The 24,029-nt window shown below is 41.6% G+C and overlaps 1 protein-coding gene and 1 pseudogene across 2 annotated transcripts in view; both read right to left on the bottom strand.

Moving 5' to 3' along the window:
- Positions 1-366: 366 nt before the first annotated feature.
- The window catches only part of NFRKB (nuclear factor related to kappaB binding protein), a 70,786-nt gene continuing 47,123 nt past the window's right edge, over positions 367-24,029 (bottom strand). For both annotated transcript variants that reach the window (XM_006901738.1, XM_006901739.1), the window contains exons 14-25: positions 23,735-23,795; positions 23,048-23,222; positions 18,838-18,944; positions 18,231-18,354; positions 17,945-18,024; positions 17,564-17,781; positions 17,204-17,474; positions 16,442-16,648; positions 10,614-11,381; positions 2,490-2,596; positions 1,626-1,761; positions 367-492 (exon numbers count right to left, since the gene is read on the bottom strand). In XM_006901738.1, the coding sequence (XP_006901800.1) occupies positions 367-492; positions 1,626-1,761; positions 2,490-2,596; positions 10,614-11,381; positions 16,442-16,648; positions 17,204-17,474; positions 17,564-17,781; positions 17,945-18,024; positions 18,231-18,354; positions 18,838-18,944; positions 23,048-23,222; positions 23,735-23,795 (2,380 nt within the window). The remainder of the gene's footprint in view (positions 493-1,625; positions 1,762-2,489; positions 2,597-10,613; positions 11,382-16,441; positions 16,649-17,203; positions 17,475-17,563; positions 17,782-17,944; positions 18,025-18,230; positions 18,355-18,837; positions 18,945-23,047; positions 23,223-23,734; positions 23,796-24,029) is intronic.
- LOC102872414 lies at positions 20,169-20,765 on the bottom strand (annotated as a pseudogene).

The following is a 24,029-nucleotide window of genomic DNA, read 5'->3' as shown; positions in this document are numbered from 1 at the left end:
TCTGGGCACAAAATTCACATCCTGATGACTATGGACACAATGAACAGAAAGAAGCTTATGCACTGAATGCAGGCTGCAACTGGTCAGTCTTCCCAGATATGCTGCGCAGGCTTGGCTGACTGACCACTGAGGCCTAGGACAAGTCAATGCACTTTCTTTCTGGGAAGATGCGCCCCGACCTTGGGGTCCTTGCTGACCCACAGTGTCCTCCGCTGCTGGGTGTGGCTGCAGACTGAGGTCGCTTCTGCCATCATTCCAACTATGGTTCTTCCTTCAATGGGCTCACATAGATAAATGGCGCAGCTTTCTTTCATCTAGAAGGACAGGCCAGGTATGATCTCTTTGGGTCTCAATCTTTCCCTGTCATCACTGCTGCTCAGGTGCCTGTTTAGGAGATGGAGCCGTAGTCACAACAACAGTGGACACTGCTTTGGAGGAACCTGAAGCTGTTCCTTGCTGGAGATGGGACGCTGGAACAGTCTGAATCCGGACCTGTTCGTAAAGAGACAATATCTGATGAGTAGGCAAGTGACTAAACTTGCTAGAAGAAAGGAGATGACCGGGACCTCATAAACAGGTGTCTTATGCCCATGCAAAAGACTTCTTCAAAAAGCACAACAACTCAGAGACTGGTAAAAATTATCTGACAGTGACATCTCTAAAATTGACAAAAAGATAAACAAAACAAATTACAAAATAAGACAAGGGAATGAAAGACACTTTACCAAAGAAGACATTCAGATGGCCAACAAACACAAAAAGAAAGCTCAATTATCATTAGATGCAACAATGAAATAGCAGCTCACATCAGCAAAACCAGCAATGTTCAATGAGCCAACTAACAACAAGTGCTGGCAAGGCAGTGGCCAGATTGGAACTCTCATACACTGCTGGTGAGCACACAAAATGGTATAATTACTACACGAAAAAATTTGTTATTAGCTTAGAAAATCAGGAATAGAAGCACCAGTGAGTGGCCCAGCAACCACATTACCCTATATATAGATATAGATATATATTATACTATATATCCCTTAAGAAAAAGTACTGCAACATGATGACATGTTCACATCCATACTTCAATATTATAACTGCAAAGAGTTGGAAACAACCCAAACATTCATCAACAGACAAATGACTAAAGAAACTATGGTACCTCACACAATGCAGCATTAACATCATTAAAAAACAAGAAGGAATTCATGAAAAACTGCACAACATGGATAATTATGTTGAATGATATAATGCAGTCACAAATGGGAAATTATGGTATAAAAATACTATTATAAACAAGCTAAGGAAAGATTTAAGCACAGAAAGAAATCAAACTTGAAGGAGCAACACTGAAGACAAGTAAGGGAGAAGGAGGCAAAAAGTATTAGTTAAGTTAGATGAAGGGAAAGGCAATACACCATTAGGGACTGATGAGACTTCATCTAATTGCATTAATCAACAGTAATTAATGTTATAAAACAAAATGTCTATAGATGAGTATGTGATTTCTAAACCTTCAGCGTTCATGTTTAAAAATTTGTGGGTTTTTTTGTTGTTTGTTTTTGTTGTTTTTTTAAAAAAAAAGAAGTACAAAGGAAAGAGAGAAGCCTGGAACATGTCCTGGAGCTCACCTGTGTGGCCTGGCCTTGCTGCTGAAGCTGCTGCAGCTGCTGGGCAGTGAGGAAGCTGACGGGGTTACTGCCAGCTATGAGCTTGGTCCCCGCTGGCATGGTGGTGAGGATGATATTGCGGCCCAGACCACTGATGCTGTGGAAAGAAAGCAGAAGGCAAGTCTGACAAACATGATACATCTCTCCAGCCCAAAGGCTGTACACAGAGAGAGAAGTCTAGTATCTAGTAAAAATTCTAGTATTGAAGACAGCTTTTCTCCAAGTTCCTATGCTTCGCACTGCAGCGATAAGAGTCTACACGTTCCCAGTGCTCTTAGTAATACAGAGCTAGGCCTGACACCTCAGTCAGCAGAAGTAACTTCCAGAGGCAAGACACTTGCCCCAAAGCGGCCTCGTCACACAAGCTGCCCCTTGAGACCACAGGCTAGTTCCCTCCTGCTTGCTGGGTTTCTGTTTAAGTCAGGGCTACAAAAAAAGCCCCATTCACTGACTGATCACACATCAGGCTCAAATATCAGAGCATAGCCTTCTGTCAAAGCCACATTTGAAACGACTAACCCATCTCACCCTCTCAATCCCATTCTTGCTTTACTCTTCTCACAGTCTTTACACCAGCCAGTGCAGTATATATTTTATTTTTCATGTTCTCCCTCATTTTTCTATAAAGAACGCTTGGCCAAAGCACAGCTTTTTGTCTGTTTTAATCAATGCTCCACGCCCAGCACAAAAAACAGTACTAAGTGCTCAACAGTGCCAGGTAAAGATACCACTGGAGGGTTCCAGAAAATCCACTGCCTTCTCACATGTTTCCAAGAAAAAGAGTTTCACCCTCCAGGTGTTTCCTCACTTCTCTGCAGCACTTACTTGGCTCCAAGGTTGCCTTTGATGATGGGGGCTGTGACCACATTTTTACCCTTCATAGGCTGGCTAATCACAGAAAGCGGAACTGTGATCCGTGTAGGCAGCTTCCCCTAAAAAAACAATCAGGTTTCAGGGAACAGAAGGAGAAGAGGAAAATCCCAAATGTCACCTTCAGGACTATGAGAACTGAGGAGCAAGACCTGCAGAAACTTTGATTATCACACTCTCCAGAGTCCCAGTAAGTCTGAGTTTTGGGCTAGGGCAGCACTCAGAAATGCTCCCACAACTCTAGTCGTCAAGTGCTCAGTAAACATACTGTGGCTGTATGTTGTCACCATGCACATACATACATACATACATACATACATACATACATACATACATCTCTTTGATGCTACAAAAGGAGCAGCTGTAAAGAACCGCAATTATCAGTGTCAAATAAACACTATCCCTAACTTGTAAAGGAAAGCACAAATTCCTATCTATTGTGGCACTAGGCTCTAAAATCCCAAAATGATAGGGCCATACTCATCTCTGTATGTCCAATGTTGTTGTTGTTATTAAGTGCTGTAGAGTAGTAAACAACCCAGAGTGACCTTATAAACAAAATCTTGAACACAACACTTTCATCACACAACACACAAAGTAACTATTTTGATAAACAAATGTTAAGGTAGATAATAAGACACAGTACTGCCCAAGGACTGCTTTGCTAGAATGCACGCTCCACTGCCTGGGAACAGCTGGGCCCATCTGATTAGGAGGGTACACATTCTCCAGGAGAACTCAGGTTCTCCCAGAGATAAGAAAGGTCAGTCAAGGGACGCTAATAATAAACTCAACAGGGTGCAAAGTCCAGCCTCAAAACTAGTAAGGCTAGGAGGAGCAACAATAAAAACATTTAGAGGCTTTGGGCACTTCAGGATTATTTTAGGATGACTAACATCAAGTCACTGTTTATTTACCCTACCTGATTTAAATCCTAAACTGCACACACATATGCATTAAAATCTTATGCAAATCTGAGTTAAAAGTCATTCATGGGAGGGGCTTGCTGGCAGAACAATGAAAATGTCAACTTTTCCTGTAGCCTTAAAGCAGCAAAACTGAGCTTAGAGGCCCACACTGGTCTCTACATTCACTCCCAGCATGTAGCCTCTAAAACAAAGAATGAAAATTACCAGCACTTTGGCCTCAATTCTGACTCCTAAGCCACAGGACAGAGTAAAGACTTCCAAGGCCTGCAATCCCGACAGAAACACACTGCCTCAAACTTTCTCCTGTAGCCTGGATTCAAACCACTGACCTTTCAGTCAGCAACCCAATATTCACCCTCCTTGTCTCCACACTCATTAGGAGCACACCACAAAGCACTAGACAGGTCACGAAAATGGTGCTTCCAAATGCATTTTCTTTATTTATATATGCTTTCTTTATTCCTTAAGAAGCATTTCAGACCACCAGCACATTGGACTGTCCCTTTAAACTAGCTGAGAAAAAAGAAAAGCTCCCTTCAGTACTTCCTGCTCCACCAACCTTCCGATTGCTTAGACTGATAATCAAGGGTAGGGCTGTTATCTATCTTCCAGTTGGAAATGAATCACAGCTGATCCTCCAGCTGGTTTTCAGAGGCAGTAAATCACATGAGGGGAGACTGCTCATCTTTCTCCAGTGGAGCAACTGGTGGTTTTGAACCACAAGTCTTTAGGTTGGCAGTACAACTCCTTACCATTAAACCATCAAAATGCCAAAAGGGTAGGTGGTGGTTGTGGTGTATCAACAAGTCAGAACCAACCAGCAGGTGTGTGTATGTGTATGGTGTGTGTGTGTGTGTGTGTGTGTGCGCGCACGCGCACGCGCGCACACACACTTCTCCAGCAGGTTTCCACGGTAAGTTAATCACATGGGAGGAGAATGCCCATCTGTCTCCAGCAGAGCAAGTGATGGATTCGAACCATGTGCCTCTGGGACTGCAGTGCAGCTTTTTACCACTAGGCCATCAGAGCTCCCTAAAGGGCAGGTAAATAATCTCTAAAAAACATTTTTCAAGAACAAAATGTAAGAGAAATAAAATAGGCCAAGTCAGTAATTTCCTTCTTATTTCAACTCCTGTGATAAACTCAACTAAATATTTCCTTTTAAACAACATAGTATTCAGATTTTCTGTTGGTCAAATGTCTTTTATCATCACATTGGGATTTATAACAAATTACTGAGATTTACTATATAGCTTACATGTTGTTATGTGCTATCGAGTCACTTGCAACTCATGGTGACCCTATGTACAACAGCCTTAAAATCTGCTCTATCATGTGCCAATCTTACTGTCTCTGACACACCTATCCCCATTACCCCAGTCACTGAATCAATCCATCTCATGAAGGATCTTCCTCTCCTGCACCGTCCCTCCATCCTCCCAAGCATGAATATAGCTTACATACACAAGAAAAGCTATGTTTGTACTTTTCATATGAGAACTCCACTTTTCAGGCCAGTGCACTGTATCTAGTGGTAACTTTAAAGAATAAACACACACACTTCCAAAAACATGCCTATGATGCTAAGGGATTATGATTTACATTTTTAAATGTGGCATTCAAGCTGAGAAAATTTCAAGTTAATATTATTAGTCCATACCACCCAGAGTAATTTTTTTAAATGTATCGGATTATAAGTAACACTGGGAAAGAAAGGCACCAGACAGAAAAGCAGAAACCATGAAAGGAAACACTGCCAGATCTGATGGATAAAATTGTGGACAACTATTCGGCAAAAGGTTCCATACCCCAGGCCAAAAGGCTAATGAAAAGCTGAGAGAAAAGATCTTTACAAACATTAACTTCAAAAGATAGAAAAGGACACATCAAACAATAAGGAAAAGACAATTCCCATAGAAGAGATAAAGAATGAAATAAAAGTTCTTCAAAACAAATTATAATGAAAATACAACATACAGAAACCTCTGGGACGCAGCCAAAGTAGTTCTCAGGGACCAGTTCACAGCAACAGACAAAAACATTAAAAAAGGAAGAAAGAAGCACAGTTAATGATCTAAACTCAACATCTTCATCAAATGTTGTTGTTGTTAGGCACCATCGAGTTGTAGATGACTCAGAGCGACCCCATGAACTAAAGGCCTGAACACTGTTCATAGTGTTTCCAGAGGCAAGCCATTTCAGAAGTGAATGCTACTCATGCTTCCAGGCTTGTTTTAATCGGTAAGCTCCAGCAAACACTGTCCACCATGGGTAACCATTATCACATTTGGCACATCAGTGTCACAGTGTTCAGCATCACAGCAATCACGAGTTACCTCTGTACAACAATGTGCAGACCAGTGCTATACCACCTAGAAGAATGGATGACAGAAAAACAACCTCTAGAAGAAAGGAAATAATCAGAACAAGAGCTGAAATCAACAAGACAGAAAATAGAAAAACAACTGAAACCATCAACAAAACCAGTAGGAGGTTTTTCAGAAGGGTCAATAAAATTGACAAACCACTGGCAAACTTAATTAACAAAAGAAAAAGAGAAGAAGGCACTAATAACTCGACTAATTAATGATAGAAGTGACATCACAAGAAAACCAGAGAAAATTAAATCTATAATATCAGAATATTATGTAAAGCTATACTGATAATTGAAAGACATATTGCGATGGGAAAGTCTGCTGTTAGGGACCTTTCCAAAGTTCTGAAGAGCAATGGTGTCTCTCTGGAGACTAAGGAGGATAAAAGGAGAATAGATGCCTTCAAGTCGTGGTGCTGGAGAAGAGTCTTGAACATGCCGTGGACTGCCAAGAAAACAAATAGGTCTGTCTTGGAGAGGGTGAAACCAAGTCTCTCCTTGGACCGTAGGATTTTGAAGCTCCACCTCACTTACTTTGGGCACATGGCCAGGAGAGATCAGTACTTGGAAAAGGACATCATACTTGGAAGGGTGGGTGGACAGCTCAGGAGAGGGAGAACCTGATGACAACTGGGGCGATGGGAGTTGGTGCGTCAGAATAAGTGAGTGGCTTAGGACAGGGAAGAGTTTATAGAGCTGCTGTACATAGGGTCACTTAGGCATTGAAGGGAACTCAACCAGTAACATTCTTTGGCAGGTCTGGAAGCAGGAGTGGCATTCACTTCCTAAACAACTTGCCTCCAAAAACTCTATGAATTTTGATAAATGTCAATAGTTGTACAGGGTCTTCAGGCCTTCTGTTCATAGGGTCACCATGAGTCATGCTCAATTCAAAGGCAATCAACAACAATATATGGAGATGATATGATAGCACATACAGAAAACTCCAAGGACTCAACAGAAAAACTGTTAGAGTTAGTGGATCTGTTTAGTAGTGCTGCAGGACACAAGAACAATATCCAAAACACAGTGGGATTCCTCTACAATAACAAAGAAAACACAAAATGAAACTAAGAACACAAAACCATTTACAATAGCTAACCACAAACTGAGATACTTGGGAGAGAACCTAAGCAGAGACAAAAAACCTCATCAATGAAAACTACCGAATATTTCTGCAAGACATAAGAAAACAGATTTCATGTTCATGGATAGTAAAGTTCAATATTGTGAAGGAGACAATCCTACCAAAAGCAATCTGCACATTCAACGCCATCCCAATAAAGATACCAAATTAATTCTTCAAGGATTTGGAAACAGACCCCCAATAAGCATTTCTGAAAAATAAAAATGAAATTGGAGGCATAACACTTCCTGACCTCAAAATCTACTAGAATAGCTTATTAAATAAAAGGAGTGAAATAAATAGTATCTCAATTTTTTCAAATTGGTATTTTATGAGAACTAATAAAGTCGAACATTTTCCTCATTTTAGTTAGCAATGTTACTACTGCTTTTCATCATGGATTTGAAGTTGTTTTGAGAGTAGATACTAAAACTCTATGTCATACAGAATGCAAATGTTTTTATTAATACATTGTTTAACTCAAATATTTGTCCAGGGATCTTTTGGCATATCAAATTGTAAAAATGTATATACAACATTCTATTTTTGGGTTTTGTCTTCATTAAAAACATAATTTCTTCAAACAAACAAACCCAAAACACCAAAAAAACACCACCTACTACACAGTGGTAGTAACCAAAACAGCACAGCACTGGTACAAAGACAGACACACAGACCAATTGAACAGAGTTGGAACCCAGAAATGGACCTACCTTTCTATGGTCAACTGAAAAATGACAAGGAATTACTACCAATCAAAAGAGTAATTGACAACATCTTTAATAAACGGTGCTGGCAAAACTAGATTGCTACCTGCAGAAAGCTGAAACACGATCCACATCCCACACCATACACAAAAATCAATTCAAGGTGAAGCAGAGTCCTTGGAGTAAAGTCCAAAACCATAAAGTTCATCAGAGACAAACTAGGATCAAGCTTAGAAGGCCTATTCTATGGTATAAAGATACTGCCAAATACAGACAGAAATGCAGAGTCTGGTGAGGATAAAATTGATGAATGAGACCTTCCAAAAATTAAATCCCTGTGATTATCAAAAACTTTTTCCAAAAGAGTGAAATGAAAACCTACCAAATGGGAACAAACATTTGGCAATACCATCTCAGACAAGGGTTTCATATCAAAAGTTTACAGAATCCTTCAGAGCCTCCACAAAAAAAAGACTGGTAACACAATTAGAAAATAGGCAAAAGACATGGGAAGACTTTTCAAAGAGAAAGACATTGTTGGATGGCCAACAGACACATGAAGAAATGATTAAAATAACTGGCAATAAGAGAGATGCAAATCAAAACCACAATAAGATACCATCTCATCCCAGTAGCAGTGGCAAAGTTTAGCAGGGCAGCAAGTAATAAATGTTGGAGAGGACGTAGAGTTGGAAACTCTCATACACTGTTGGTGAGATTGTAAAATGGTGCAATCACTCTGGAAGACAGTTTGGTGTTTCCTCCAAAGCTTGAACACAGAAACTCCATATGACCCAGCAGTTCCACTATTACAAATATATCGCAATAAAATCAGAACTGAGACACCAACAGAAATTTGTACACCAATGTTCACAGCAGTGTTACTCACCATCGCAAGATCATGCAAACAGCCCATACGTCCAATCACTAGCAAATGGACTGAGAAACTGTGGTACATTAACACAATGTACTAATTTACTAAATACTATGAAATACACTCATAGATAAATACAAAATACAAAAAATATTAAAATATAAATCCTATGTAAGTGTACTAATTTACACAATACTATGCAGCACTCACGAACATCAGTTTAAAAAAATACTACGTGAACTTGGGAGAGGCTGGAGAGCTTTATATGCTGAGTGAAATATCACAGTCTCATAAGGGCAAATACTGCATAAGACCATTATTGTAAAAATAGAAGGATAACTAGTAAAACATGTATGGGAACTCAAGAGGGGGTAGTGGAGGGGTGGGCTGAGGAGGGGCGAAACCACGGGCTGCACAGTTTGATGGGTGGAAGGAAGGCAAGAAGGAAATGGGAAGGATCAAGGCAAAAAGGCAAGGTAAAGATTGTCCAATGGCGATTGATTTTATGAAACATGATGCAAGAGAATAACCGTGTGAAAAGTATTAATGAAGAACAGTGTGAAGCGCAATGTGTATGAACTTTTTAAGCAAACCAAAAAAAAAAAATAAAAATATATATATATATGAAAAGGCAATTCCCCACTGAAAAGGCTGTGGTCAGTAACCAGACGAACAAGTGCTCCATCTTGTGGGTAATGAGGGAATTGAGAAGATAAAAGAAAGCTTTGCCAGTAAGATGCACATAGAAGGGTAGAGATATGATCTGTTATGGGAAAATCAGAAAATGTGCTGGTGGGAGTATCTGTTAGTCCTTTAAATACATACACCCTAATGCTCGTCCTAAGCATCTGTGTTTGAAATGCACAAGGGCTTAAACATGCATAAGGCCATTCACTGCATTTATATCAGGGAAAATGAATTCTGAAACAGGTACATTCCTTCTATGAATTACTGCTGTTGCTGTTGTTAGTTGTTTTAAGTCAATTCCAAGTGATGTGACCATGTGTCAGCACAGAACCAGCCAACTGGGGGTTTCCGTGCCTTCTTTATGAACGCAGTCAGGTGCTAATGGGTGGATCTGTCAACCTTTAGGAGTCAAACACAGACTGCTTGCCTATGGTACTCACTCTCTGAAACAGCCTCAAGGTATACTGTGAATACACACCCATGTTTACAGTGGCTTTGTTCACAATGGCAAAGAGCTGGAAACAACCTAAGTGCCCATCAACAAATAGATAGAGAAGCTCTGGTATATTCACACAATGGAATACTATGCTGTATTGAAAAACAGGGAACTCATGCAATATTATTAAAAATGTGTGACCCTGGAGGACATTATGCTGAGTGAAATATCTCCGTCACAAGAGGATAAATACTGCATAGTGCCACTGTTATAGACGGGACTGACATCAGGGTTGGGGTGAGACTGAGAAAAATTGGATAAATTATGTATACTGCATTGAAACAGATGAGGGAGAGAACTGTTTAAAAGTGATATATGATTGGGTATTATGATTATGACAAAAGTCCAGAATGAAGGTTGCATAGTGGAGTATACTGGGGGGTGAGGGGGTTTGTGTATCAATGACATAATCTTTCTTTTACTTTTCAAAGAGAAGAGTGAACTGGGGGAGAGGGGTGAGCAGGAAGAAAAATGCAACAATGAATGAATAGAAATCCAAAATCTCTGTAAATGTTCATTAAAATTAATTTAAAAAAATACACTATGAGTCAAGTCTCTAATATGTATTTTTTTTTAAAAAACCATGCAGATGTATGAAATGTTCAGGGAAAGCAGGAGGCAGATCCAAATTACCAGTCTTCATGGCCTTCATGAAAGGAGGAGTGTGGTCAATCTTTTCCTGAATGTATTTCTATTCCATTTTGGTACTTTGTAAGAATGCATATATAGAGTATGCTTTCATAAATTTCAAAAGAAAACAAATCAAATCAAATGCTTTCTCTGAAATGAGAAGTTCCCTAATTCTTAGGGAGTCTTTCATGTAACAGCAGTTAAGACGCTCTCTAAGCAGAGGGTTTGGCGTTATTCTTAACTACGTGTTACTTACCGCCTGTGATGTGGATACAACGGTAGTGCTCACTGGGACCTGTCGAACACTGGGGGCTCCTGTTCCGATGCTGATGGGGGTGTTTGCTGTCCCAGATGCCATTGCCACAGTCTTGGACACAGCTGCATTCATACTGGGCAAGGACACTGCAGAAGTCTGTACGGTCCCAGACCCACTGGCCACCGAGGACCCTTGCTTGGCATGAGCGGCAACTGTGATGGTCTGGCCTGCTTTAGGAGGCATCATGCCCAGTCCCTGCACAATGCGAATGGTGGTGGCTGGTTTTGCTTCAGACGAGGCTATGGTGTTTTTCCCCTTCTGGTCTGCCACACTTACACCAAGTGCAGGCATCAAGCGAAAAGCTGAACTTGAGGCTTCTGCTGGCTTGAGATCAGGAGTCACCTTGACCACAGTGGTGCCTGCTGGAGTGGATGAAGTAGCACTGGCTGAACTGGCTTTGGCAGGACTCTCAGTTGCATGGACTGGGTTGGAGGTGACATGTAAAGTGGCAGAAATACCTTTGCCTGCAGTGCCACTTCCTGTCCCAAAGAGGTCCTGGGTCAATTTGACTGTGGTGACCTGGGATTTGGCCAGTGTTGCCATCATGTCTGGCGTGATCCTCAGGACTGTCTGGCCTTTGGCATCTGTGGTGATAGATGAGGGTGGCAGCCGCAACACATCCTTGCCCTGGATCCGGAAGTTGGTGGCTGTGAGGGGAATGCTGCTGCCTGTCTGTGGCTTCACACCAAGCTGCCCAGTGATTGCCACCTGGAAGGATAAGGAAGAGACTGATGAGTGTGCTGTGTCAAGCTGGCTAGGGGATACAACGAGACAAACCTTCATTGCACAGGTACAGGTGTTTAGTTTTGCAGCCTTCTGTTTTGAAAAACTGTAGTAGGCGTTCACAACAGTAGAGAACAGCATCACAAATGCATTACCTAGCCTTATCACTCACCAATCCTATTTTATCTCTCCATTTTGGAGACGGGAATGGGAAAGAAACTGAATTCTGAAGATTGGGTTCACCAGATCCAAACCCTAACCTTTTCAACTACGTGCTAAGCAGCTGAAATTTAAGACCGTGAGTAAGGATGACAGAAGAATCATTGGGGTCTTTGAGCTGTTGTGCTGGAGAAGAGTACTGAATATTCTATGGACTGTCAAAAGAACAAACAACGATGTCATGGAGTACATGTAACCAGGTGCTCCTCAGAGTCTGGGATACTCTGGGCTTGTTGTTAGGAGCCAGTCCTTGGAAAAGGACATCATGCTGAAAAAGGTGGAGCACAGGGGAAGGAGGGGAACACCCTCAACAAGATGGACTGACACAGTGACTGTAACAATAGGCTCAAGTGTGTCAGAGATGATGGGGATGGCACAAGATAGAGTAAGGTTATGATCAACTGTTTTAAGGGTCATTATGAGTTGTAGACAACTTGACAACACCAAGTGGGAAAGAGGGAATTGGAATATTTTAAAAGTAAGCCTAAATTACCATTTTACTGATCAGTATTTCTGTACTCATCTCCAAATGTTCTGGTCAATACTAGACAAAGTTAACAACCTTGCAACACTTAATACACTCATGTTACCAACTACTTAAAAATGTCTGTTTACACTTAGGACAACTTTCCATTTGAGGGCAGTAGTACAACAGTGAAGAGTGTGATTCTGGGGTCAGATTTACAGGTTCATATAGCAACTCCATGATTTACTAATTTAAACAAATGCTGTGGTTTGAATGCACAAGCAGATCCATAGGAGAAAGATCCAAAGACAGGCAGTTTGAATCCACCAACTGCTCTATGCAAAGAAGATGGGTAATTTCCTTCCACATGATTTACAGCCTCAAAAACCTGAAGGACTCTTAGGTGTTGGAATCGACTCGATGATAGCCAGTCTTTGTTTGGTCCAAGCCAACCATCCCACATAATCTTGTTGGCCGACTCAGGGACTTCTTTCTGTAATATAATCAATTTTTCTTCACTCTACTAGATCATTAAAAAACATTATGATGGACAGAGAAGAGATTGAAACTGTCAACAGCCTCATTAACCACCCTTTGTACCAGCAATCAGGAAAAAGGAGACACAATGTACTGGGAAGGTCTGGAGTTTGCCACCTCAACAAATTATGAAGGAGTAATGATGTCAATTTGAGGACTAAGGAGCATCTAATTCAGGCCATGGTCTTTCAGATCACTTGCTATGCATCTGAGAGCTAGACAATAAATAAGGATGACAATAAGAATTGATGCCTTTCCACACAAGAAGATATATGCACACTCACGTTTATCACGGCTTTGTTCATAATACTAAAAACAACCCAAGTGCCCACCAATAAACAAATGGATAGAGAAGCTGTGGTATATTCACACGATGAAATAACTACACTGCATTGAAAAACAAGAAACTCACGAAATATTATTCAAAATGAGTGGCCCTGGAGGACATTATGCTGAGTGAAATACCTTAGTCACAAAAGGACAAATACTGCTTAGTGCCACTGTTGTAAAACAGGACTGACCTCGGGGTTGAGGGGAGACTGAGAAAGATGGGTTCAATAATGTATACTGCATTGAAACAGATGAGGGAGAAAACTGTTTGAAAGGGATATGTGATTAGATTTTATTGTCATGACAGGAGTCCAGAACGAAGCCTGCATAGTAGATGGGGGAGGGATTGTATTAACAAGAAAGAATTTTTCTTTTACTTTTCAAAGAGAAGAGTGAACTGGGGTGGGGAGGAGGAACGGGCAGGGAGAAAAGTGCAACAATGAATGAATGGAAATCCAAAGTCTCTATAAATTTTCATTAAAATGAATAATAATAGGTGAGCTCTGGTGGCCTAGTGGCAGGAAGCTGCACTGCAGTCTCAGAGGTACACGGTTCAAATCCATTAGATGCTCTGCTGGAGAAGGAGGAACAATCTCCTCCTGTATCAGTCAGATCTGATTTGATGGTACACAGAAAAATAATGAAATAAAATAAAATTTTTAAAAAATGAATAATAATAATAATAATAAAATCAAACTTAAAAAAAAAAAAAAGAATTGATGCCTTTGAGCTGTGTGGTGTTGGAGAAAAACACCAAACATCCCGTGGATGACTAAGTGAACAAACAGGTATGTCTTGGAAAGGATGCAGGTGGAGTGCTCTTTGGAGGCATGGATGATGAGACTTCACCACACATACTTCAGGCATGTGGCTAGGAGCAACATTCCTTGGAAAAGGACATGACGCTGGGAAGCGTGAAGGGTCAGCAAAGGACTCCCAACCAAGTGGACTGACATGGTGACTGCCACAAGGGGCTCTAGTGTGTCAGGAAGTGTGAGGATGTGCAGGATAGGTTGAGATTCAGAACCACTGTTCTTAGGGTCACAGTGACTCTTACTTGACTAGACAACACCTAACAACTGGATAATTACCATCAGAATACAAATATGATACACTTATCCTGGAAAAAAAACCCAAATTTCAAAACCGCCTTCACTTTCAGGCCCAGTTCTCTGCTCCGTTCAACTGCAAAGTTCCTCTAAGAACTACCTCTACAACTTCATCTTACATTCTCTTTTTAGCTTTTGGAGAGGTAGGGGAGGTGGTGGCACATTTTGAACATTTTATTGTTGTTTGGGTGAAAGTTTACACATTCAACAATTAATGACACACTAACTGTAATCCTTTGACTTGTAACAGTACTTCTCCTGGGTCCTCCATTTCCAGACACCCGTCTTTCTTGCCTCTAAACTTTGTCAGCAGATGTTACCCTTTTCAGTCTTTTATGGCTGAATGATACATTCTCCTCCATCCCCAAAAAGTCACCAATAAACTGGGACCATTGCTGTCACGCTGGCCAGTTATGAATTTCCAGTGAACTGCCTGTACTTTTATCTATTCTCAACTAAAACTTTCATTGCTTTAATAAAGTTGCCGACTCCTTCCTTCATGAAAATACTTTTCCTCTCTTTTTAATTCTTTATACTGTAATGCTTTTTTTTAAATCTCAATAAACTATATTCCTACCTACCTAGTTGTTCTTAGGTGATGTCAAATCAAAACTGACTCATAGCTGACCCTCTAGCAGGTTTTCAGAGGCTGTAAATCACATAGAAGAAGATGGTCCACATTCCTTCTGTGGAGCAGCTGGTGTAGAAGAACTGTCTGTCTCTGGATTGGTGGCCCAACCACAACTCCTTTCCTACTAGAATTCCCTGTCTCCACAGTGATGCAAGTCAAAAGTCAGTCATTCTAGACTAAACTCCCTTCTCTCATGATCAAGTCACTGGCAAATGACACTGGTCTGACCTTCAAACTATATTTAGAATCCCAATTCTCATTACCATAAATATCTACTTGAATTAAACTAAGTTGGCATTACCTTTTATGCCTCGAATTCTATAGCTGTTTCCTTCCTAGGTTCTCTGCTTCTGTTCTTATCCCACCACAGAAGCCAAATCAAGTTATGATGGTTTGTGATCTCCCAACGGCTCCTCAGACTTTAAATTTAAATGCCTGACTGGGCTTAATATAGGCTATCAATTGATTTAAGCATTGGTAACTTCTATCTTAACATTCTAAAAGCTTATTTTCCGGTTCTTTCGTCAACATGCTGAGCATATTCCCTAGTCACAGCATTTTTCTTTACTATCCTTATGCTTAAAGTGTGTCATAACAGCACACTGTGCTTCCCTTAAATCTCTCCTAAACGCCCTCTCCTCAATGAGGCCTTCTCTGACCATCCTACCCAAGCCAGCACTCCATCACCCTCTATGCTTACCTTATTTACTGAACTTCACAGTACTTGTTATAACCTGAGATTTAAGTGCATTTGCCACTTAAACTCCATGACAGAACACAGTCTGTTTAATACACCCCTGTCCCTGCACATTGGACAGTGCCAGACACAGTTGGGCAATTCAATTCTTAAATAAACAATGGCATATTTTGTCTCCAGTACATAAGTAAATTGGGGATTAACTCAAGTGTGTACCCTTGACAGGACTAGCTGGCCACTCCACCACAGACTCTTCTAACCCGAGAAAAGAACTAGTGGTGCCCAGCTACTAGGGATACAACAGAAGGTCCCAATTCAAATGGGAGGAAAAAAGCACAGCACATTCAAAATTTACAAATTTTTATTAAAAAGACCCAACTCACTAGAGTGAAAAGGACTAAAAGAACACTTGAAACTACTGTCCTAAGATCTCCTTTCAGCCTAGAACCAAAGTCACTCTCAGACACAACCTTTTAGCCAATAATAAACTGGGATATGACATAAACAATAGCATCTATGAAGGATGTGGTAATATTTACCCCAAAACAAAGATGAGAATGGTGGACATGGGCAAGATGGGGAGGAAATGCGGAGGCTACTAATATATCATGAGAACTGAAACCAGTTATGGAATGGTTGGTGTTTGTATAATCTGTTGTGTAAATGTTTGTTATGAAAAACGTTACCCCAAAAAGACAGTGAATCCTGAATGATTCAATGTCTTTATAAAAGCCTCTTTACAGTGCAACTACACAGGAAGTATTCCTAATACAACATGTGCAACTTTATCAATTCTTTAAAGTTTAAACACTACCTTGTCATATTCATAGAAAAAAAGAATAGATCTACTCTAGTTTTTACTTTTTTACTCTCATAAAAAGTTGGCTCTAAATTCAGTACATGTGAAACACACAGCAAGAATTAGAGTAAATCTCTTAGGCATCCATAAAGTCTGAACCATCTTTTCTGGGAACACCAGTATCTTTTCTACAGGACACTCATTCAACTCTCCTTTCTCTAGGACAAAGACTCAGATCCATGCAGGGGTACACTCACCTGCTTGATAATGCTCTGCCCTGTGACATTCTGAATGACGGCTGCCGTGGAAGAACTTGGGGTCGCACTCCCGGGAGAACTGGTGGCCGGCTTGCTCACAGGGCTGGAGGTGAGGCCTGTCACCGTCAGCTCTGCCTGCCCAGCTCCAGGCCGCTGCAAGGTGGCTGAAGTAGCTGGTGCTTTGACGGGAAGAGTGGCCATCACCGTCTAGGTCAGAACATGAAGCCAGCATTCTGATCACACACTGAAGTTTAATGAGCAGAATCTTTCCTACCAGGAGCTCTCCTCTGAGTACCTTCTAATTCTAGCTGGGCATCTCCGGGCAGGTTCTATAACTTCCCAGTGTCTAAGTTCACAGTTATCTAAAGCAAACACTGTACATTTCTTCTATTTGTGTGAACATTTGAATTTTAAAAATGTTATGCAGTCTCTCATTTTACACAATGAGGATAAATATGACAATCATTTCCTTTCTTACAATAAAAGAAATGGTGACAAAGTGGATAAGAATCTTTTCTAAAAATATTACAGTATGGCAAGGACCAAAAGCACAATGGAAAAAGCCTGAGATCTAAAATGACAAAGTTTGGGTTTAAGCACAATCTCTAGCTGGGTCCAGATGTTAACCATGGAAAAAATGTACAAACACTAGCCAGGTCTGAACACTGAATGATGAACATTAACAATAACCTCAGGACTTGCCCATCTAATCAGCAGACTATGCTCCTGTGCCTATTCGCCACATCCCAATGCTTCCACTACCTGGGGCACAACTTTGGTCTGTGCAGCAGTGGCTGGAGCCCGGATTGGAGGTCCTGCTGTCATGGGTGGCAGCGTCTGTGTGGACCCTGTGGACTGCTGGGTCACAGCAGCAAGGCCCGCCTGGGCTACCACGCGCACCTGGGGCAGTCCAGCTGAGTTGGTGTGGCTCACTACGCGTGTGGTGGCCTGAGAAGCGGATGGAGTCTGGTTGGAGGGGGGGGAAAGCATTGTTCCCAGCTGGGGCATCGTTGGTGATGACACCAGAAGAACACTATGAGGAAAATCAGAGAAAATAATGCACTTAGGAAATGCATTAAAAAACAAGTGTGGAAAGGAAAGCTGGGAAAAACAGGGGCTTACCTTGAGCTACTTTTAGCTGGCTCTGACACTGTGCTTGGGGCACTTTTGCTCACTGATGAGACAGGTGGAGGGGAAACAGGAGTAGAAGGCAAGGCTGGAGTGGTGGGAGTCACCGGTGTGACAGGGGTGGGGGGCATACTGGAGTCACTGAGGCTGAGCTGGCTCTGCTCTGAAGGACCACTGAGGACCTTGACGGAACTCTCCTTGCTACCGGACTTCTGTAAACACAGGGAAGAAAATTCAAGGATGTATTAAGGTTCCATGGAAGGAGGGTGTAGTCCCTGTGTTTCTGACACAGCCAAGTGACTCGTTTTTATCTCTGTTTCTAATTTATCTCCACCACAGAAATCAAGAGCGCCTGACCCTTCTAATGCCACTTACCACCTTGGATGGCGGCTTGGGCTTTTGCTGGAGGGCTTTCCTGGCTTTGGCTGCAGCTGCTTGTGCCTGGTGAATTCTCTCTGTAATGAGAGTGGTATATACTTCAATGGTCAGCACCATCCAGGGGAATGTGTTCATGAAAAGCAAGACCTCACTGTGGCTACACGAGGGACAGACTCCCGCCTCTCTATGACTCTCCTGACCAGCTGCCAGTGAAGAGAACAGAAATGGGGAAAATCAGCAACTCCAGTCTAGCTGGACTCAATGCCCCAGAGGTCTCACACACCAAACTCTTCCTCGCTGCGGTCACGATGCAAATAGATCCACAGTTTCCGCCCAATGTCATATTTCACACAAGGGTCTTTTTCATAATGAAGCCGGTCTAGGGCACCGCTCACTACTGTGTTGACCTAAAGAGAAAAATACACGAGTAAGTCATGAGTCACAGAGCAGCTAGTTATTTCTTTTTTCCTGCTTTATTTATTTTGTTGCTAGTGCCAGTATACACAGTAATCATACAAATTATTGGGACAGTGACCAGAAACAACAACTAGTAAACAAACAGATTACAGCTCAGCCTGATTGTACTCCAAATGGCCTTACTAACCCACTTCACAAAGCAAGACAGGAGACTCCCAGTTGTCAAAGTCAAGGATACTTTGAATGAAGTAAATGATCAGTCATCTCTTTTAGTGTAAGTGGAAAGAAAGCTTATCAACAAATTCATCATACTCTTTAACAGTAAGGATTTTAGGTCACCACTGAAATTTGATGAGATCCCTCTTTTCTCCTTCCTCATACATTTTATTTAAAACTTGGTTCCATTTCCTCCTAAACCTCCTTAATGCTATTTGGAACAGGGCAGAAACAAATGCTCTTTTCTCTATCCTTACCTGAGTGCTGGTGACATCTGGTGCAAGAAACTGGGAATCCTTGAGCAGTTCACAGATCTCTGCCCTTGTGCCCTCCCCATTAGGCAGCCGAGCTGCAGCATCGCGAACTGAAAAAGCACAAAACAGCCCAAGAGTGAATCAGAATATCCCTGAGGCACAGCGCCCTGAGATTATGCTTTCACTGCCTTATCAAGATTCTTAGGTCACACTGCCCCCTGTGGCCAACAGCTCTGCCATCAATTTGATTCCAACTCATGGGACCATGTACAAAAGACTGAAATCTCATCCAACCCTTCAGCACCCTTATATCCTGTGATGTGCTCAATCCTGCACTGTGTCACTGTTACCAACACTGCATCAATCCTGCTCTCTGGGAGTCTTTCCTTCACAAGCAGGAAGTCTTTCTCCAGGGACTGGCCCCGCCTGAAAAAACTTACTCAGAGGATGTGAGACAAAGCCTCATCATCCTGTTACCTCCACAGACAAACTGACTGCATTTCTTCAGAATGGATTTGTTTGTTCTTTTGATAGTCCAAGTATACTAGGAGTGCATTCTCCTCACATTATCAGGCAATTTTCATGAACATCTTAGAATTAAGAGGGTACTCATCATTATTTTGAAAGATCTTTTACTAAAACCTGTTACTTAACAGGATAAACAAAAGGATTTCTGAATCATAAATTTCAATACAAATGACTCAATAACTCTATACAGTTAAAAATATAAACAGGAAGGAGTCTATAGGTTTGACCAGATGCCAAAGAAATTTACCACATCTCTTTAAAGGAGTAAGAACTCACAAGAAACAAATTTTTTTTTTAAATTTATTTTTTTAAAAAAATTTTTTCATGAACATTTACAGAGATTTTAGATTTCCATTCATTCACTGTTGCATTTTTTCTCTCTGTCCACCCCTCCACCCCAGTTCGCTCTTCCTTTTGAAAAGTAAAAGAAAAATTCCTTCACTGGTATACAATCCCCCTGCCCTGAGTACACTCCACTATGCAACCTTCATTCTGGACTCTTGTCATAATCATAATACCCAATCATGTACCACTTTTTTTTTTTCATACCTGTTCCTAATAGTTTATTATTAATCACCGAGTACTGTGTCTCCATGAGTGAGCTCTGGGAAGGGGGGGTCACTATTCATTAGTTCTCCCCAACACAGGGGAAGAGTAGTGTAGGAAAAGGCCTAGCCCAAGCCTCGAGGGTCCCAGATCCGAGTTTCAACAGAACAGGGTTTGGCCTTTTCCTGGGTCAGTATAAGGCACCCAGGCAGGGGCACAGATGGGGACAGAGGGCCTAGACTTGTCCTCTGCCTGCCAGTCTAGTTGTGTCTGGAGAAGTATTCCTTGCTGTCATCCACATTGGGCTTGATCGTGTCACTGCCGGGCTTCCAGCCAGCGGGACATACTTCCCCATGCTCATCTGTGTACTGGAAGGCCTGGACCAGCCGCAGAGCCTCTTCCACGGAACGCCCCACAGGCAAGTCATTGACTGTGATCTGACGAAGGATACCCTTGCCATCGATGATAAAAAGGCCCCTGTAGGCAAAGCCCTCATCTTCCTTCAGCACACCATAATCAAGGGACAAGCTTCTTGTCACATCTGCCAGCAAGGGGATGTTCAGAGGGCCCAAGCCTCCTTCCTTCCAGGGTGTGTTGATCCAAGCCAGATGCGTGAACTGCGAGTCCATGGAGACCCCCAGCACCTCGCAGCCTAGCTTGCGGAAGTCGTAGGCATGCTCGCTGAAGGCAATGATCTCGGTAGGGCACACGAAGGTGAAGTCCAGCGGGTAGAAAAAGAGCACCACGTACTTTCCTTTCTAGTCAGAAAGCTTCACCTCCTTGAAAGCACCATCCACCACTGCAGTGGCCTGGAAGCTGGGGGCGGGCTTTCCGATGTGCGCGTTGCCAGAGGCCATGACTGAAAGCTGCGTGGGGTAAGGCCGGACACGAGGACAGGAGCAGTGCAGACTCCATGTACCACTTTTAAACTATTCTCTCCCTCATCTGTTTCAATGCAGTATACACAATTTATCCAGTTTTTTTTCAGTCTTACCCCAGCCCTGATGTCAGTCCCATTCTCCAACAGTGGCACTACTCAGTATTTGTCTGTTTTTGACTGAGATAATTCACTCAGCATAATGTCTTCCAGGGTCACCCATTTTGAATAATATTGCATGAGTTCCTTGTTTTTCAATGCAGCGTAGTATTCCATTGTGTGAATATACCACAGCTTCACTATCCACTCGTTTGTTGATGGACACTTAGGTTGTTTACAACTCATTGCTACTGCAATAAACATGGGTGTGCATATATCTGCTTGGATGTCAGTTATGGTCTCTTTGGGGTATATTCCCAGTAGTGGAATTGCTGGGTCAAATGGTATCGCTACTAGCAACTTTTTAAGAAAGCGCCACACTGCCTTCCGCAGTGGCTGCACCATTTTACACTTCCACCAACAGTGAATAAGGGTTCCAGTTTCTCCACAACCTTGCCAGCATTTGTTTGCTGTTCTGTTAAATTTTGCTATTCTTACTGCGGTGAGATGATATTCCATAGTTGTTTTGATTTGCATTTCTCTTAGAGCTAGGGACTTTGAACATTTCTTCATGTGCTTGTTGCCCATATTAATGTCTTTTTTGGTGAAGTGTCTGTTCATATCTTGTGCCCATTTTTCAACTGGATTATTTACCTTTATCTTGTTGTAGTGCTCAAGTATTTTATAAATTCTAGATATATAAGTCCCTTATCTGACATGTCATTACCAAATACTTTCTCCCAATCTGTGGCTTCCCTTTTTACCCTGTTGGAGAAGTTTTTGAATGTGCATAGGGATTTGATTCTTAGAAGGTCCCATTCATCTACTTTATCTTCTCCTGGTTGTAGATTTTTTCAGGATACTTGGAAGACTGTTCCAAGATTTTCTTTAATGATGTTTATAGTCCTTGATTTTAGTCCCAGGTCCATTATCTACTTTGAGTTGGTTTTTGTATATGGAGTGAGGTGTGGATCTTGCTTGAGTCTTCTGCAGATAGTTTTCCAATTTTGCCAACACTACTGGTTAAAAAGGCGGTTGTTTCCCCACTTAACTGATTTCACCTCCTTGTCAAAAATCAGTTGACCATAAGTAGATAGACTGATTTGCGGGTTCTCAATTCTATTCCATTGATCTACGTGTCTGTCATTGTACCAGTACCATGCTGTCTTAACCACCACAGTAGTGTAATAGGATTTGAAATCAGGGAGTGAGATGCCTCCTACCTTTTTCCTATTTTTAAGGAGTGCTTTGCTTATTTGAGGCTTCTTTCCACTCCAAATGAAACTGGAGATTGCCTTTTACATCTCGTTGAAGAATGTGATTGATATTTGTATTGGGATTGATTGAATGTGTAAACTGCCTTTGGTAGTATTGCCATTTTCACAATATTGAGTCTTCCTATCCATGAGCAAGGGATATTCTTCCACTTCTTCAGGTCTCTTTTTGTTTCTCGTAATAATGTTTCATAATTTTCTCTGAATAGATCCTTTATGCTTCTGGTTAGACTTACTCCCAAGTATTTAATCTTGTGATTCGCTATTGTGAAAGGGTACTGTTTTTCTTAGCTCTGGCTCTGTATTATCTTTGTCACTGGAGAGAAATCCAACTGATTTTGTATGTTGATCTTGTATCCTGCTACTTTGCTGAGTTGGTCAACTATGTCCAATAGTTTTCTTAATGAGTCTTTAGGGTTTTCTAAGTATACTATCATATCATCTGCATTGTGAGATAATTTTACTTCCTCTTTGCCAATTTGGATACCTCTTATTACCTTCTCCTGTCTTATTGCTATCGCTAAGACTTCCAATACAATATTGAATAGGAAAGGTGATAGTGGGCATCCTTGCCTAGTTCCTGTTCTTAAAGGGAACGCCTTTAGCCTCTCTCCACTGAGAACAATGTTGGCTCTTGGGTAGGAAACAAATTTCTACACTAAAGCTAAAACTATTTAGCTGGCCTTGGAATCATTTCTGAATTCAAGTGAATGTAAACTCAAGCTTCAGGGAAGAAATTCCAATTCATGGAATAAATCTTGGGACTTACACCTCTCAACTCTACTTCCCAAGCTCGAAAGCTGTAAGAAGCCCTTAAAGTCTTCCTACATGGGGGATAAAAATCACTTTTGGGTAAAAAGAGAACGAGCAGTAAGTACATAAAACATACCAAGAGACAGGATGGTGACATAGGCAGGCCGGTCTGAGCGCAGCAGGGAGTGCTCTCTGGCTTTGTTGAGGGAGGTCTCCTTGTCAAATACCCCTTTCACTGGCCCCACCACAGACTCAAAGCCATGCAAGCGAAAGGTGAAGGCCTTATGGGGCTGGCTGTATCTGTAACGCTCCTACCAAGAGAAAGGGAAAAGACTCCTCAGTCAAAATCAGGGTGGTTCTCGTCAACTCACTCAGAACAAGGTGGGCCGCTTGGAGAAGTGAAACTTGAAGGGAAGGTTAAGAATTCCGAGTCCACTAGAGTGTAAAAAGATGAACCTCAGAGTCCTAGGTCCTGAGCAAGGGGACCAATGAGATCCACTAACACCAAGTCAAGTCCAGCTCATGGCCACCCTCCTAGGCTTCCATGGCTGTAAATCTCAACACAAGCAGACTGTCTCTTCTTTCCCCCATGGACTGGTTAACGGATCAGAAAAACCAAGTGGTCAGTTACAATCCAACATATAACCCACCAAAGCAAAAGGACAAGAAAGGAAATACAAGAAGGTTTTGCTGTTCAAGGAGAACTCATCACAGCATTTTTCATTTCCGTTCCCTCAACATTTCTACAATCCCAACCAATCTGGACTCTCAAGAAAAGTCCTCACTGACACAGCCATCACAATGGCTTCTAGGTATTTCTTACCTGCTCCTGAAAAACCCGTTTCTCCTCTCCTGTGCTAGGCCGTACCACATAGTCAGTTCTTCTGGAACATAAAGACATTATTTTCAACTTTGAAGAATAACAAATGATTTATTTTCTTTTCTAGCACCCAGAATCATTACTTAAAACATTCCCATTCTTTTACCATTATGAAAGGGAAAAAAATGTACTATTTCTGTTGTACAACAGAACACATTTAGATAACAGAAACGGCAAAGGAGGTTGAATTTTCAAGTATGGAAATACAAAGGAAGAGGAACAGTTGTAAGTAGACACT

Source organism: Elephantulus edwardii, unplaced genomic scaffold, assembly GCF_000299155.1.
Source record: "Elephantulus edwardii isolate Elephantulus edwardi_28Jun2011 unplaced genomic scaffold, EleEdw1.0 scaffold00341, whole genome shotgun sequence".
Classification (NCBI taxonomy): domain Eukaryota; kingdom Metazoa; phylum Chordata; class Mammalia; order Macroscelidea; family Macroscelididae; genus Elephantulus; species Elephantulus edwardii.
The sequence above is the reverse complement of the archived record's forward strand: the minus strand, read 5'-3'. Positions and strand labels throughout refer to the sequence as shown.